This window comes from Symphalangus syndactylus, chromosome 5 (genome assembly GCF_028878055.3).
Source record: "Symphalangus syndactylus isolate Jambi chromosome 5, NHGRI_mSymSyn1-v2.1_pri, whole genome shotgun sequence".
In the NCBI taxonomy this organism is placed as follows: Eukaryota; Metazoa; Chordata; class Mammalia; order Primates; family Hylobatidae; genus Symphalangus; species Symphalangus syndactylus.
In genome coordinates, this window is record NC_072427.2 from 38,628,898 (window position 1) to 38,643,563 (window position 14,666).

Sequence of the window (14,666 nt, forward strand, 5' to 3'; positions counted from 1 at the left end):
ATCAGGAGAATTTATATTTTAATTTTATGCAAAAGGAATGGGCAAGCAGTGACTTTTCTTAATCAGAGTGAAGAGCTATGCCTTCTTTGATATTTCCACACATACAGATGCATACACTTGAGGCAGATGTAGTAGCATTATATATTGATTGTTTTCTTTCCACAGACCATGCTTGTTAAAATACCAGGATGGTAAATTAGTGAATTCCAAAGTCAGGATTTTTGTGGGATCTGGCACAGTTACAGGAAAGTCTGAGTCTTCTCAAGGGCATCCCTGTCTCACCGAGGGGCACCAAGGACAGACGACCAGAAGCAAATGGCGCAGTCACCGTCAGAGGAGAGTAAAACTCATTCTGAAACCGTTCCAAATGCCCATGCCTGCTCTGTGGTTTTCAGCAAAGCGGACCTTTCCAAAAGACCTCCAGTGGGGACTTCCTGGATGTGAGAACACTAACCAATTCTCGTTTCTCTCATCTTTTGCTTTATTCCTTCCTTCCATGCTGTTATTGCAAAAAACTGGCAGTTAAATTCAATTGATTCAAAATATTCGGGATCCATATGGCCGCCAACCCTGGAGCTGAAGCGGCGATAGCGCCTCACTGCTGTTTTCAAGCATTTGCCTCTCCTCCAGTCCCCAGATGGTGGGAGTAACATTTAAACCTCCTTTTCTCTGCCTTGTACAATAGACCTTGGCACCATTTCAACTGTTTACTCCGGTAATTAACAGCTCTGATACCACAACAATTACAACTCCTACACTCTCACCACAATAATGCTATGAATTAGTGAGAGCTAATGGCTGGAAGGTAGAGTGTTTCCAGACTGTGAGATCTGTGCATTTTTAGAATAAAATAAAAGGTACAAACAGCACGCTTGCAGTAGACAATGATTACCTAGTAATTAGTTTACACAAAGCTTCCTATTTAATGGCAAAACACTGTAATTAACGTGTGACAGAAAATCAAAGGGTACTTTGTAAGCATATGAAAAATTAACACTGCAGGCCCATAGCTTTATGTACTGATTAGAAGCATATTAAATCAATAGGACACACAAACCAACAGCTTGTGTAGCTGATTATTATAGGTCCTCAGAAGGGGTACCCTGGCTTTCATTTCACTTGGGGAGGCAATTTTCCTTCTCCTGTCATCTTCCTCAGGCACAGAGAAACACCTCACACTCAACCCTGGCAGCTTCATGAAAATAACTACTGAACTGGAAGAAAACATTCTAAGTCATTCTCAGAGATAAAGACAAATATGTAAATGATTAAGACTTTCCAATGATTGTGGTGACGTGCTGCTACACTAATTAGAAAATACACCAACTGGAACCAGAAAATAAAGCCACTGGGTTGCAATCTTTCCGTCAGAATAATCTCTACTTTGTCAAGCCTCTTTATTCAACTCATAGAAAGTTCAAATAAATGGAACTGTTTTATATTTCTAAATGATAAGAAAGCAGGCTGCTATGAAGACATTCTTTTCAAGGCACTGTCTGGGTAAAGCATAGGCTGGGAACAACCGGATCAACCAATATTCTGTATCTTCAACAGCCACAACCCTATATAACGATGGCTGATGGACATAGACAGCAATATCCTGGAAGCCTACCAGAGCCTAAAGAACCTTCTAAATGACCAAAGAAAGATTAAGTTGTATGTACTTGTTCAATGTTACCTGTATTTTGTTATAATACAATTTTATGGTAATAATAACAATAATAATAGGTAGCATTTCTTAAAGTCTTATTATGTGCTAAGCACACTGCTAGCCAATTCACAGAATTATCTCATTTACTTGTCACCACTTACCCATGAGACAGGTACTAATCTCTCTTTACAGATAGAGAAAGGAAGACTTGGAGAGCTGAAGTAATTTGCCTATGTTATCCCCCAGGAAGCATGGGAGTCTAACGTAGGTGTCCCTGACTATGGAACCCCAGGAAGCCAAACTACCTCTTAGTTACCCTGAATGACTAGCCTGTTCCAACACTCATTCTGCTTAAAAGGCAGTTTACTATGTCAACCTGGAATAGGAGACTAAAAAAATTAAAACAAACAAACAAAATATTTGGTTGCTTATTTTTTTAAAAAACAGGGTATTTCTGCTTTTAGAGATAGGAGTCTTGTTCTGTCACCCAGGCTGGAGAGTGGTGGTGCAGTCATGGCTCACTGCAGCCTCAAACTCCTGGGCTCGAGTGATCCTCTTTCTTCAGGCTTTTAAGTAGCTGGAACTACAGGCACACAGCTAATTTTTAAATCTTTTGTAGAGATAGGGTCTTACTATATTGCCCAGGCTGGTCTTGAGCTCCTGGCCTCAAGCCAACTCCCACCTCGGCCTTCCAAAGTGTTGGGATTACAAAATATCACAGGAGTGATCGACTGCACTGGGCTAAAAACAAGGGTTTTAAATGCTTACCATATTTTTAATGCTACATCTGATGTGAGGGTGGGCTACTCCAAGCTTTTTGGGAATTTACAGGCTCACTAAAATGATCACGATAGTGTATTCAATTGAGAAAGGCATTGAAAATCTGTCATTCCCATGAACAATCAAAGGGTGATGTCTAAAATTCTCTCTCATCACCCATGCACATAACCAGGTATGTGAGGCAGTTGGGTTGCAAGAGCTGAATCCTAGAAACTCCCAAGCAGGGCTCCTCTTCTCCAGCTCTGAGGTATGTGTATTGATGGCCCCCAACACCTCCCGGTTTGCTGCCTTGTGGGAAAAGGAGACCAGCTCATCAGTCATCTAGGAAAGGGAAGAAATTTGAGAGCAGTGGCCTCTGTGTTCCAGGAATATTTGTGTTTCCCACAAATCTCTGGAAAGCAGAAAGCTTGCCACAAGGGCAGCACATGGTATGAGTCACAAAGGGAAGGACGTGAGGGAGAATACTTCCCAGGACTTTCAAATAAGAAGGTCTTTCCTAAATGTACTTGGCTCAGTGTGGCAAAAGCACTGGGCATGCAGCATTCAGATGTGGGTTCAAAGCAAGGCACAATCATTTATTAGCTATAAATTTGGGCAAGTCACTTCTTGAGAATAGGCTTCTTCATCTGTAAACAGAATAATAATACCTTCCTTATACCTTAAATTGGTGTGAAAGTAAATGAGTAAAAACCTCAGAGTTTTTCTGAGTTTAAATGAGATAATTCATGTAATGTGCTTAGCACAATACCTGGTACCCAGTAGGTACTCTGCAGTATTTATTTATGATGATGATGATGATGACGAAGAAATACAAGGAGATGTCAACACCTTAACAGTGTATTCATAGATCTACAAAATGCTTAATCTCAGTGTTCTGGCAACCACTAAATACATAAAGATAATCTAAGATGTCAAGATTTCAACATATAAAAATAAATATAAAAACAAGTGAACAATAATCATTTATATTAGTTTCATGACTAGAAAAAATAATAACCTAGATTTTTTCTTAACCTAGAAAATCTAGATTAAAAAAATAAAGATCTTGCATTTTTGATATAAAACACAAATAATAAGGACATGAAAAAAGAATATCCCTTGCTAGTAATCAAATAATGGCAATGAGAAGCTGGATTTTTATATCTAAAATAAAAGCGCAAATAGTTCATAATATCCATTGGTGGTAAGGTTGTGGTAAAACTAGTATGCTTATTCTCTGCTAGTTGCTTTGGAAATTGGTACTATCTTCTTAGGAATATGGCAATATGTAACAAAAGCAATAAAATATTCTACTCCTGAGTCTTTCTTCTAGGGAAGTAACTCAACAGAAGCAAAAAGAGGTGTATACAAAAACCAAATATAAAAACAAACAAATATTTCCTCCCTCCTTCCTCCCACCACCAAAAAATGAAAGCTGGAAATAGCGTAAATTTCCAACTTAGTTGAATTGTTTAATATATTAGAGTTCATCAATATGAGAGAATATTATGCATCTAATAATTGTGAAGACTATGTATAAACATGGAAAATATTTAAGATCTGATGTTTAACTAGCATATACACTATTATTGTAGCTATGAGAAAGAAATATTGCATATGTAGAAATTAATACACAAAAATGAAAACAACTATGTTTGGGGAAAGTGATTATGTACTTATTTGGTTAAATTTGTTTTAATCTTGTTATTTTATCTTTAAACTTTTCTAAAAATGATGTGATTACAAGCAATGGCTCTTTGGGATCACCTAATAAATACCTACTAAATTCTACACAGGACAACGAGCTCTGCCATTCTGCAATGGCTCCTGTGACCTAGTTCCAGGGCCATTCTGAATGGACAGAGATCTTCACAATGGAGGTGGAGATGCAGGGAGTTCTATGGCATGAAATGGTTAATGATTCTCTTTTGTAATTGTGTTTTCTGTTTGTTGCCTTAGTTCTAAAAGGAGGCAAAACAACTGTGGTTTATTCTACCTTTTCCAGGCATAGTTCTTCTCTTACCTTTGTGATCCCTAAATTAATATCAAATGTCTAATTAGTTTTTTCCTCCATTGGTGATCCCCAAATTAATATCAAATGTCAAACAAAGTAAATCAAAGTACAAATAAAGGTAAAACTGCTCTTGCAAAAGGCTAAAATAGCAATGTTTACTAGAAGCATTCAAGAGCCAGTTCAATTTCCTTTTTCTCATTAAGTGGTAAAATAGTAATGCCAAGACCACATCCCAGAATCTCCAGGGTAACAGAGGCCCCACGAAGGGCTGCACAGAGAAACTTGAAAGTAAACTGGCTTAGTTCTTTACACACAGAAATTGTTCTACAAAGATCTCTTGCAAAGCAGTGTCACCAGTAGCATCACTGCCACTAAGCCAATGTCCCAGGAATTGAGGAAAGGAAGACACCCTTAAAGAAAAAAATGGAAAAAAGCCACAAGGACTAGTACCACAGTGTCTGCCTGGGTCTCCCTAGACTGTCTTAGGTGAGTTTACCCAGGAATGTTTCTCCCCTACATGTTTGTCTTCCTTTGTTTAAGCCTTTATTCCTCCTAAATGAAAATAAATACCCCCGACTGGGGAACGGGGAGTTTGGAGTGTGTGCAAGAGTGTGGATTCATTAAAACTTAATGAGCAGAGTACTTAAGTGAATGAGTTTACTGGAACTTGTTGGGGGAAGTAGGTTTTGTTAGCTGGTAGGATGAAGAGAATAGGCTTGGTACCAAGTCACCAAGAAAAAATGATAGAGTTGTGTTCTGTTTTCATTTTGGCCTTCATGTAACATTCTACTTTTCCTAAAAATCACCTACAGGTCTCTACTGAATTTTTTTAACCATGACTACAACTTTTCAGCATCTGCTGACTTCAGGACTATTTTAATTCTCAACTATAACCAGACAGATAACTCTGGTTCCAAATTACATAGGTGAAAAAAGAGATGACTTTTTTTTTTTTTTTTTTTTTGAGACAGTGTCTCACTCTGTCGCCCAGGCTGGAGTGCAGTGGTGTGATCTTGGCTCACTGCAACCTCTGTCTCCTGCGTTCAAGCAATTCTCCTGCCTTAGCCTCCTGAGTAGCTGGTATTACAGGTGTGCACCACCACCCTCAACTAATTTTTTTGTATTTTTAGTAGAGACAAGGTTTCACTATATTGGCCAGGCTGGCCTCGAACACCTGACCTCAGGTGATTCACTTGCCTTGGCCTCCCAGAGTGCTAGGATTACAGGCATGAGCCACCACGCCCAGCCAGATGATTTTTTTTTTTTTTTTTTTTTTTTTGAGACAGAGTCTTGCTCTGTTGCCCGGGCTGGAGTGCAGTGGCACGATCTCGGCTCACTGCATGCTCCGCCTCCTGGGTTCACACCATTCTCCTGCTTCAGCCTCCTAAGTAGCTGGGACTACAGGCTCCCGCCACCATGCCCGGCTAATTTTTTTGTATTTTTTTGGTAGAGATAGGGTTTCACCGTGTTAGCCAGGATGGTCTCAATTTCCTGACCTCATGATCCACCTGCCTCGGGCTCCCAAAGTGCTGGGATTACAGGCGTGAGCCACCGCGACCGGCCCAGATGATCTTTATATTAGATACTTGAGTCTGCACTGAATTCTGTCTACATCTAAAACCAGTATCTGCATAAGATGCAAGAGAATCTCAAGAGTTCAAACTCCCATAAACAGCACTGTTTTTAATCTGTTGCCTACAACATACCAATGAGAAAAATCGTGGTATTGTATCATAAACTGCTATGCAAATGATGCTATTTGTAAGTATTAACATAATTTAGTGCTTACAGTCATATTCTCATTTCTAATAATTCTCCCAGAATGGAGTCTTTCTCTGGACTCTTAGCCTGCAGGATAGTCTTTCATCAAGAAGCTGAAATTTTTAATAACCTGCCAGCATATGTTTTGTATGTGCCAGGCTAGGCTTGATGACACAACATCTTCATTATCAAAAGAAACAGGTCTACAAACTGTAATAGGACATTAAAACATGCCTATGCTCATAAAGTAATGCTTTGATGTCTAAATGTGCACCATTACGATGGTCTTCTGGAACAAAGGAGAATTCTAATCCTAAATTCTCAATAGCTACACTCAATGGAGACTGCAGCTCACCTCCACTCCGAATATGATTTCACTTTGAAGGCAAAAGAATGTCAATAGGCTCCTACAAAAAAAAAGAGGCACCTTTTCAGAACTACTTTATTTTTGGCTTCAGATCATGGCTAAGCACTGGCCTCAGACTGTAAAGAGATTTCCGAATAATTATATATTTTCCTTGTTAAGTTTTAAAAAATGATTTAGATAGATTATTAATTATTCAAGAGCTTTGCATTTAATAACATTAACAACAGTGCCAAATGTATTTGGTGCCAATTAAAATGCTACGGTTTAAAATAACTGAAATTTAAATAATGCACAATGTGGCTTCTAAATACAATTCAGCCAAATGTCAGTATTTTAAATATTTTTTAAAGTCAAACATTTCAAATTTATCATAGTCTAATGTCAAGAGAATTCTTTAAAAATTATTGGTTTGAAATACTGAAGCCAACAAATACTTTGCACATTAACACTTCAATGTTTTAAATAAAAAAACATATTTTTATGGTTTAATCTTAACAGTGTTACTTTAAAAAAAATCTATACAATATGAAATAAAATCCAGTTCAAAGAGAATATAAGGGAAATCTCTATGGGCCTCAAAATTAAATACATTTTCTTTGTTTTATCTTTATCTAGAAGAGTAATTCATTTTGGTATCCTTTAAATAATATGTAAAAAGCTGGCCATGACAGGTACTACATTTAGTCCATTTACTGATGGAGGGGAGAAACGAAGCCCAGAATAGATCATGGGGAAACCAGTCACATTTGTCAAAGGGAACTCTCTCTCCTGACTGTTCTCTAGATTTATTCATCACTCGACTTTCCAAGAATAATGTGGTTCCCTCAGGTGTGCCCCTCCCTCTCTATCACTTGTGTCTTGATTCATATACTTCCGTAGCGGGATGCTCAAAGCAGACACAAATCACTTTGCACAGCCCACTGCTATGTATGCTGGTAAGGAAGGAACCAGTTAAGGGCATTTGCGTTGAGATTTTCCTAATTGGTTATGCTTTAACCAGCAGGTCAGCCAAAACAGAGATCTGGGATTAAGAGAAGCCAGGCAAGACTGGGGATTTCTGGATGAAAAGCAAGATAGTTTTAGAATGGCAGGTTTAATTTATATATTAAACCATATAAAATTACTTTAATTAAGCAAATTTGGAAGGGACTAAAAGGTTGTACGATTCATCGCTTCACAAATGTGCATGGAAAAAATCTATACCCATCCATTCATACTAAGACTTTTTACCTACAGCTCAGTTTTTGCTGGGAGATTTTCTGGCTGGAATATACTATTTTCTCAGCATCTCACAGGGACCAGCAGTTACGTAAAATTCCTTGAATTGTCTTCAAAAACATATGACTGCTGACAGAATACTATTATACATTAGCTTCCAGGTGACAACCATTCACTAATAGAATTTCTATCTCATAATAAAATACAGCTAGCTTAATAACAACAGTTGTTAGAAGCACATGATCAAGAACCACTCAGGGCAAATTATTAGATTTGTAATGTTACCTGAATGTGATAAAAAATTACTTCCTAATTATCATAATCAATTTCAAGATGTGAATGAGGACTTTTAGGGCCCAGAGAAGAAACACTGAAAATAACCCAAATTGTGGCTCATACTTGTAATCCCAGCACTTTGGAAGGCTGAGATGGGTGTATTGCTTGAGCTCAGGGGTTTGAGACCAGCCTGAGCAACATAAAGAGACCCTCCTCATCTCAATAAAAAAAAGAAAAAGAAAAAATTAGCCAGGCATGGTGGCGCATGCCTGTAGTCCCCACTACTCAGAAGGCTGAGGTGGAAGGAGCCTTCTGAGCCAGGGAGGCAGAGGTTACAGTGAGCCCTGATTGTACCACTGCACTCCAGCCTGGGCAACAGAGTGAGGCCCCATCTCAAAAAAGAAAAGAAAAGAAAAGAACTCAGTCAATCCCATTCATTGTGTATATAAGGAAAAAGGTCCCAAGAACGGCACTGCTAGCAGGTGACAGAGCTAAGTAGAGAGGAAAGTACTTTCATCTTTTAGCTGAACTTTTTGCTTCATCCCCTGTTTGCAGACACTGCAGGTTTAAGTCACCATTGAATACTCACTTGTGCCCATTTCTTTCTCCAGTCTTCAAGGCCATATCTGCTACTCTCCTTTAGCACCCATTTGTAGCACTTTAGGTAGGAAGGAATATCACAAAATGCAGTCCCATTTCCTCGGAACTCAGAGTCCATCTTAAAGAGCCAGCGCTGTATTTGCAGGTGATCAGTTATCAGCTGACTCAGCTGCTCTATCATCTGTAGGGCCGAAGACACAGCCACATTTAATACAGTTCATTTCCTGGGATTCCTTTTTATCGTGTCAACTTAGTTGCTGTACTTCTCATGTGTCTTTACTTCTAATGGTCTGTTCATTTGGTTATCTTTTAGTTATTAAGACAGATTAAAGAAGTTTAAAGTGATATAAATATGATGCAAAGAAACCATTAACCAATTGAGACCAAAGACATGTTTAAAAGCACAGTCTTATTTATGAGAAATTCTGAAATTATCATTTTGCTGGCTTTTGAAGGAAAAAGAAAGAATCCTTGAATGCCTGTAATTGAATCTTGATATTGTTTTCTTTCTTTTTTGGAGAATTATGCATTTACTTATTGATTCCTCAAATGATGTTTTAATTGTTTCAAGACTAGAAAGAGTTACAGTCTTGAAAACTAACTGTTTGGGGCTTTGTTGAGCTTTTTACTGCTATAAACTATAAAACATTTAATTTTTTCCTCATTAATGTACATGAAATACATTTGTTTGGCTGGCCAATTGGCCAAGTTTAGTATATGTGTGATATAAACAAATATATTTTAGACCAAGACAGATAAAGGAGATAAAACATTTGTGAAAGCAACCTTCCTGGCATACACACCTACTTGACTTTTTATTTGAAACAACATTTCCTCAAGAACTGGGCTCAAACACATGGGAGTTTAAGGGATAGAACAGTACTTCAAGCTCAGTATCATCATAATGATGATGATGGTCTCTAAGATAACTGAACTCTCAGTAGGAGACAGGCCTTTGGCTCATGTCAGTTCTTTGCATGAATTTTCTCATTTAATACAATAATCTATGAGGTGGACACAATTACTAGTTTTCTTTTATATGTAAATAAACTGAGGTTCTGCTAATTTAAATAACTTTCCCACAATCACACAGCACTGAGTAGCAGAGTAGGAATTCCATTCAAGTTGCTTTGACTCCAAAACCTATGCTCATTCCCTCTTCACTGTGCTGCTTATCCCAACCCACAGAGAGGTGGAGAAGGGTGAAGTGGAGAAAGAAGTCAGAAGAGGAGCATGAGAAGCCACTTTCTTTACACTCAATAAGCCATTTGGGGTGAGTTTGAATCAGATAAAAGTCTATAGCAAGATGACTTAATTATAAGTAATACTCTCCTGGCAGAGCCTGGGAGAAAAATACCTCATTAGCTCACAAAACGATTTTTCTGTCTTGTCTTCTTATCAGACTTTCCAGTCTATACTTCCCAGAAAGCAACAAAATAACACTAAGCTTTTTGTCTCCGGAGCCTTCCCATGCTGTTCTTGGCTATGGTTTTCTGTACAGAAGGACTCTGTGACACTCTTATCCTCTTTTTTGACCACAATTTTTTTTTTTTTTTAACTAAAGAGTGTGAAAGGACTCATGATTTACAGTTCTGTTGAGGTTTGGAGCTATCAGATTAAAGTTATTTTGATTAAAGGCCTGATCTGTTCTTCTGGGTTGTATCTGTCCAGCAAATCTTCCTGGGGACACTATACTACATGGCAGTGTGGAAGAGACAGCAAAATGGCCATACTCGGGTTCTCTGGAAACCTCATACAACTATGGGGTATTCAGTGAGGGTGAAAATTAAAATTATCTTAGCTCCCTAATTATCAAGTAGTGTTTATTGATGATTTGGGTGTTTAAATGACAGAACTCTGGTCTACAAACCATATGGTGATGAACACAGCCTAGGAAGGTTTTTTAAATATGCCTTCCAAAGTTGTTTCCTTATTTCTCTAATGTGTTGAGAATATAGATTTTATATTTAATCATATTTTGCTGTATTATGATCACACTTTGCAGAAGTAGAAATGGTCTTTGGCCTGTTAACATCAGATAAAATTCTTTTGCTAGTGTAAGGAAAGGTGTTCTGGCATAGATTTTTAAAAATTACATATTTAGATATATTGAGGTTTCGACTACTAACAGAATTATTATCTATTTCTTCCAAATCCTATTATTTGTTGCTTCTGAGAATCCTATAAATGGGCATCTGTTGATGGAGCCCCTACAGTAATGAAAAGGATCAATAGTATTGTAAAGACTGCACCACTGGAAAGAATTATGTGCTATCTTTAAGTGAAAATTGAACAGTGCTTTAAAATAGCATCGCTATTTTTGATTATTTAACCAAAGCTGTCAATATTTCCCATGGAGCATGTTCCAGAAAGAGAAATTTCACAGTTACTTTATGGATCAAAACAGGAAATGCTCACTGTGTTCATGCTAGATTTAAACAAATTAATCCTAAACAAAACGACTTCATGCTATTTCCGAATATTTATCATTTTTCTGTTTGAGTCTATCTGTTCAAAAGATGTAATAAATTTTTTTAGCTGTGATTCGTTTTATCCTGGTAAAGAGCAGAAAAATAATTACTGCTAAAGTCCAACTGAAAGTCAGAAATACTTAATAACCTAAGTTAAAATAATCACAGTTTTCTTTCACCAGCTTTAAGTTTATGATGTACATGGGTAAAAAGTCAGTGTTATTGATTCATCCCCATCTGCAGATTCAAAATGCTGACGTGCTCAGATAGATTAGATAGGGTAGTCACTATCTGGAAAAATCTCAGTAGAGTATTTTAATTCTTGATGACCTCAGATGTATGTTTTCTAAACAAGTAGAGTAGAACTCAGTGAAATATTGGTTTATTGTTGTACACTTTGCACATACCATAGGTCAAATGACGTCTCTCAAATTTGATGTGTCTCTAAGGAGGTTTTTAGTTATACTTCTGAATACTAGCACTAGAGGGAGATTTTACTGCATTAAATGTGCCTGCATCTTTAACTACAATCAACATATGCGGTTCTGAAATATTTCATAGCAAAGATTGCCTGAGATTTCCTCAGTGAAGATGAAGGCAAGACTCAATATAAATATTGCACATACATGTTAAAGTTTTGAAGGTTGTTTAATGTATAGTACATGTGTGCAATAATATCATTTAAAAATTTATTTTGCTTGTAACAGCCAGATATTCTGCTGCAAAGCAGAGTCAAGCAATCTACCTTGTTATCTTCAAATTCCAGTGGTGGCTAATGACAATGGAAGTGACACAACAGCTCAGGAGGAGCCTCTGTATTCCACTCCTACTAAAATTGCCTGCGACTTTCCTAGGTTGTGATACCGTTAAGAGATACCTCCTTCATGAGCCCATGAACATTGCCCAAGAATACTCTAACAAGAGTGAAATACTTGCTGGCAATTTAATAAGCTAATAGTATCTTCAAACTAATCTCTGCAAAGTATGATTTGTTGAAAGGCTAGATTTTTGAGCTCAGTGGCTGTGAGGTGCAGAGCATCATGATCAGGCAACTGAGAGTAGGAGGGGATCCCTAAATATCGTCCCTCACAAACTGACTCATTGTGCACGGTTCTCTGGTTTCCCAACAAGTGGGTAGGGGGGATAATTTGTGATTGGCTCAGAATAATGGTCAAGAGGTGTACTGAAACAGAGGTTAGGAAATGTTAACAGCCATTTGTCTTTTAATTTTCTCTATTATGAAAACAGATGGCAATTAAATGGGAGAACACCTGCCAGGGCTAACTCAAAGAGAAAACATTTCTAGTGGCTAATACATTTCTCCCAGTGTTTTAGACCCTGACTATCTGCTGGAAGTATGCATAGCCACACACTTGGTCCAAGGCAAAACCAAAACAGACAGTTTTATTCCTGGAGCTGTCTTACTTCCCCTTTCTGAGATCTTTCCCCTTCTCCCTTTCGATCGCTTCCTGAAGAACGAAGGAAGTCTGCAGCCCTCTGTTCACAGGCCCTTTGCAATCTGACCCAGTGGGGAGGCTCACTCACTGGAGTTTTCCAAACCCACTGCTTTTAGTGAAAACTGACTCTCCTATTTCTTAGGATCCTATTTAATGACTGGCAAGCTGATATGATGATGAATTAATCCATGTTAAAGCATTAAATATTGATAGCAGATTAGTCCAAATGATATATACATTTTAACAGTGCTTATTCCAAATGAGTAAATAGTTTGGAAATTCCAGCAATTTCTGCAAGACTAACAGGAAAATACTTTAAAACACAAAGTTCTAAAGTAGATTCCCTCAGGCCAGGCGTAGTGGCTCATGCTGGTAATCCCAGCACTTTGGGAGGCTGAGGTGGGCAGATCACTAGAGGTCAGGAGTTCAAGACCAGCCTGGCCAACACGGTGAAACCCCATCTCTACTAAAAATACAAAAATTAGCTGGAAGTCACTGAATCTGGGAGGTGGAGGTTACAGTGAGCCAAGATCACACCACTGCACTCCAGCCTGGATGACAGAGTGAGACTCCATCTCAAAAATAAATAAATAAATAAATAAAGTAGATTCCCTCAAATCAACTCAAATATTCCACCTATTCTTCATTGGGTAGGTCTGGCTCCAGAAGATTTGGAAATTGTCCAAGATCAAGAGGATGTTTCAAACATTTGAACAGAGCTTCACTTGTCCACCCCACATACCTGTTGCTGACTATAAATGTCATATATTCCAGGAGGAACTGCCACATTGGCACTGTCAAAGACACGTTTACTTCCAGATTTGGTACGATAAAGATGAGCTAGTTCAGGCTCAGAGCCCAGGATGGGTATGTCTAACATATCGGCCACAGCTAAATCATCTCTGTGGAGGAGCCCGCTGACGATGTAGGCCTCTGTTCCTCGGATGAGATTTTTTATTCTTTTGATTGCCTTGGGACTGTACATCAGGTGAGTGGCCAGGCACATATGATGCTTCTGGGGGAAGATCATATTATTCTTGTTAAAAGGTGTCCTTTTTTCTAGTCCATACACCTAATTTATAATGTTGCACATAATAAATACATTATTAATAGCAGGCTGGGTTATGACCTATCCTGTTGTTTAGCAGTTTAAATTGATAAAAGCTGTTGGGGTGAGGTTCCATAATCGCTCACATCTTTAGTGTGTTGGAAATAGGCTCACTGGGAATAGAACTAATTACTACACATCTGTATTTATTTGATCCACATGGAATTATCCTTCTGTCAGAAGGAAAAGAGGCTGGCGGCCTTTGGGTAATAGTGATTCATCTCTGCAACACTTCTGGCATGGTTTAACACTAAAGTGTCTGGAAAATCAATACAAAAAATGAAGAAAAAAGCCCCATAACATTCTTTACTATATAGATTCCTACTCTGGCAACTCTTTAAATGCTTGAGTAGGAAAAAGGCACTTGACTCGACACCCTCCTTCCAAAATTCTATCGCTAAATCTGCTTCAGATAATACACACTTTTATAATGATTATCATGGTTCTAGGCAACAACTCTGGAAAGGATTCACAAATAGAAAATAATTGAAAATTTCAGCAAGACTCAAATTCATTTTTCAGTGAAAAACTCTTTTTATTTTTGACTAGTTAGACCCAGCTCAGCAATACATATGACTGTCTCATTCAATTAAATAAATAATTCTAGCTAGTCTAATGGGGGCAGAGGAAACAGCATACATCAAAACTAACACAACCATGTCTCTGCTTTCGAGGGGTGGGGACACCAATAACAGTTAACACATAACTGAGATGGGGCGGAGAACGGCCATAAGGATCTGCCGAGTCCTCGAGAGGCATGCTGGTGGGGAGTGCTGAAAAGGCAAATACACATTCTCCTTGTGCCTCTGTTTCCTCATCTGTAAAATGAGTGTAATAACAGTATCTACCTCATAAGGATGCTGTAAGGATTAAATGAGATAATGTATGTAAAGCACTTATAATAGTGCCTTGGATATAATAAAGACTTAATGAATGTTAGCTAGTACTATTATTATGAAAGAGGTTGGGGTTGAGGTGAATTCT

General features: G+C 38.1%; 1 protein-coding gene and 1 long non-coding RNA gene across 17 annotated transcripts in view; one reads left to right on the plus strand and one right to left on the minus strand.

Annotated features, from left to right (window-relative positions):
- Positions 1-5,014, plus strand: part of LOC129482354 (uncharacterized) — a 110,929-nt gene extending 105,915 nt beyond the window's left edge. Inside the window, exon 12 of the long non-coding RNA XR_010120699.1 lies at positions 166-5,014. This is a non-coding gene — a long non-coding RNA (uncharacterized lncRNA). The remainder of the gene's footprint in view (positions 1-165) is intronic.
- The window catches only part of IQCH (IQ motif containing H), a 256,651-nt gene that overhangs the window by 85,756 nt on the left and 156,229 nt on the right, over positions 1-14,666 (minus strand). For 13 of the 16 annotated variants that reach the window (XR_010120697.1, XR_008657668.2, XM_055278015.2 and 10 more), the window contains 2 exons: positions 13,317-13,589; positions 8,636-8,827 (listed from right to left, as the gene is read on the minus strand). Coding sequence is in view for 14 of the 16 variants with exons in the window: in XM_055278015.2 (XP_055133990.2) it covers positions 8,636-8,827; positions 13,317-13,589 (465 nt within the window). In the remaining 2 variants the exon portion in view is untranslated. The remainder of the gene's footprint in view (positions 1-8,635; positions 8,828-13,316; positions 13,590-14,666) is intronic. The other 3 variants (XM_063638821.1, XM_063638816.1, XM_063638820.1) reach the window with 1 other exon arrangement.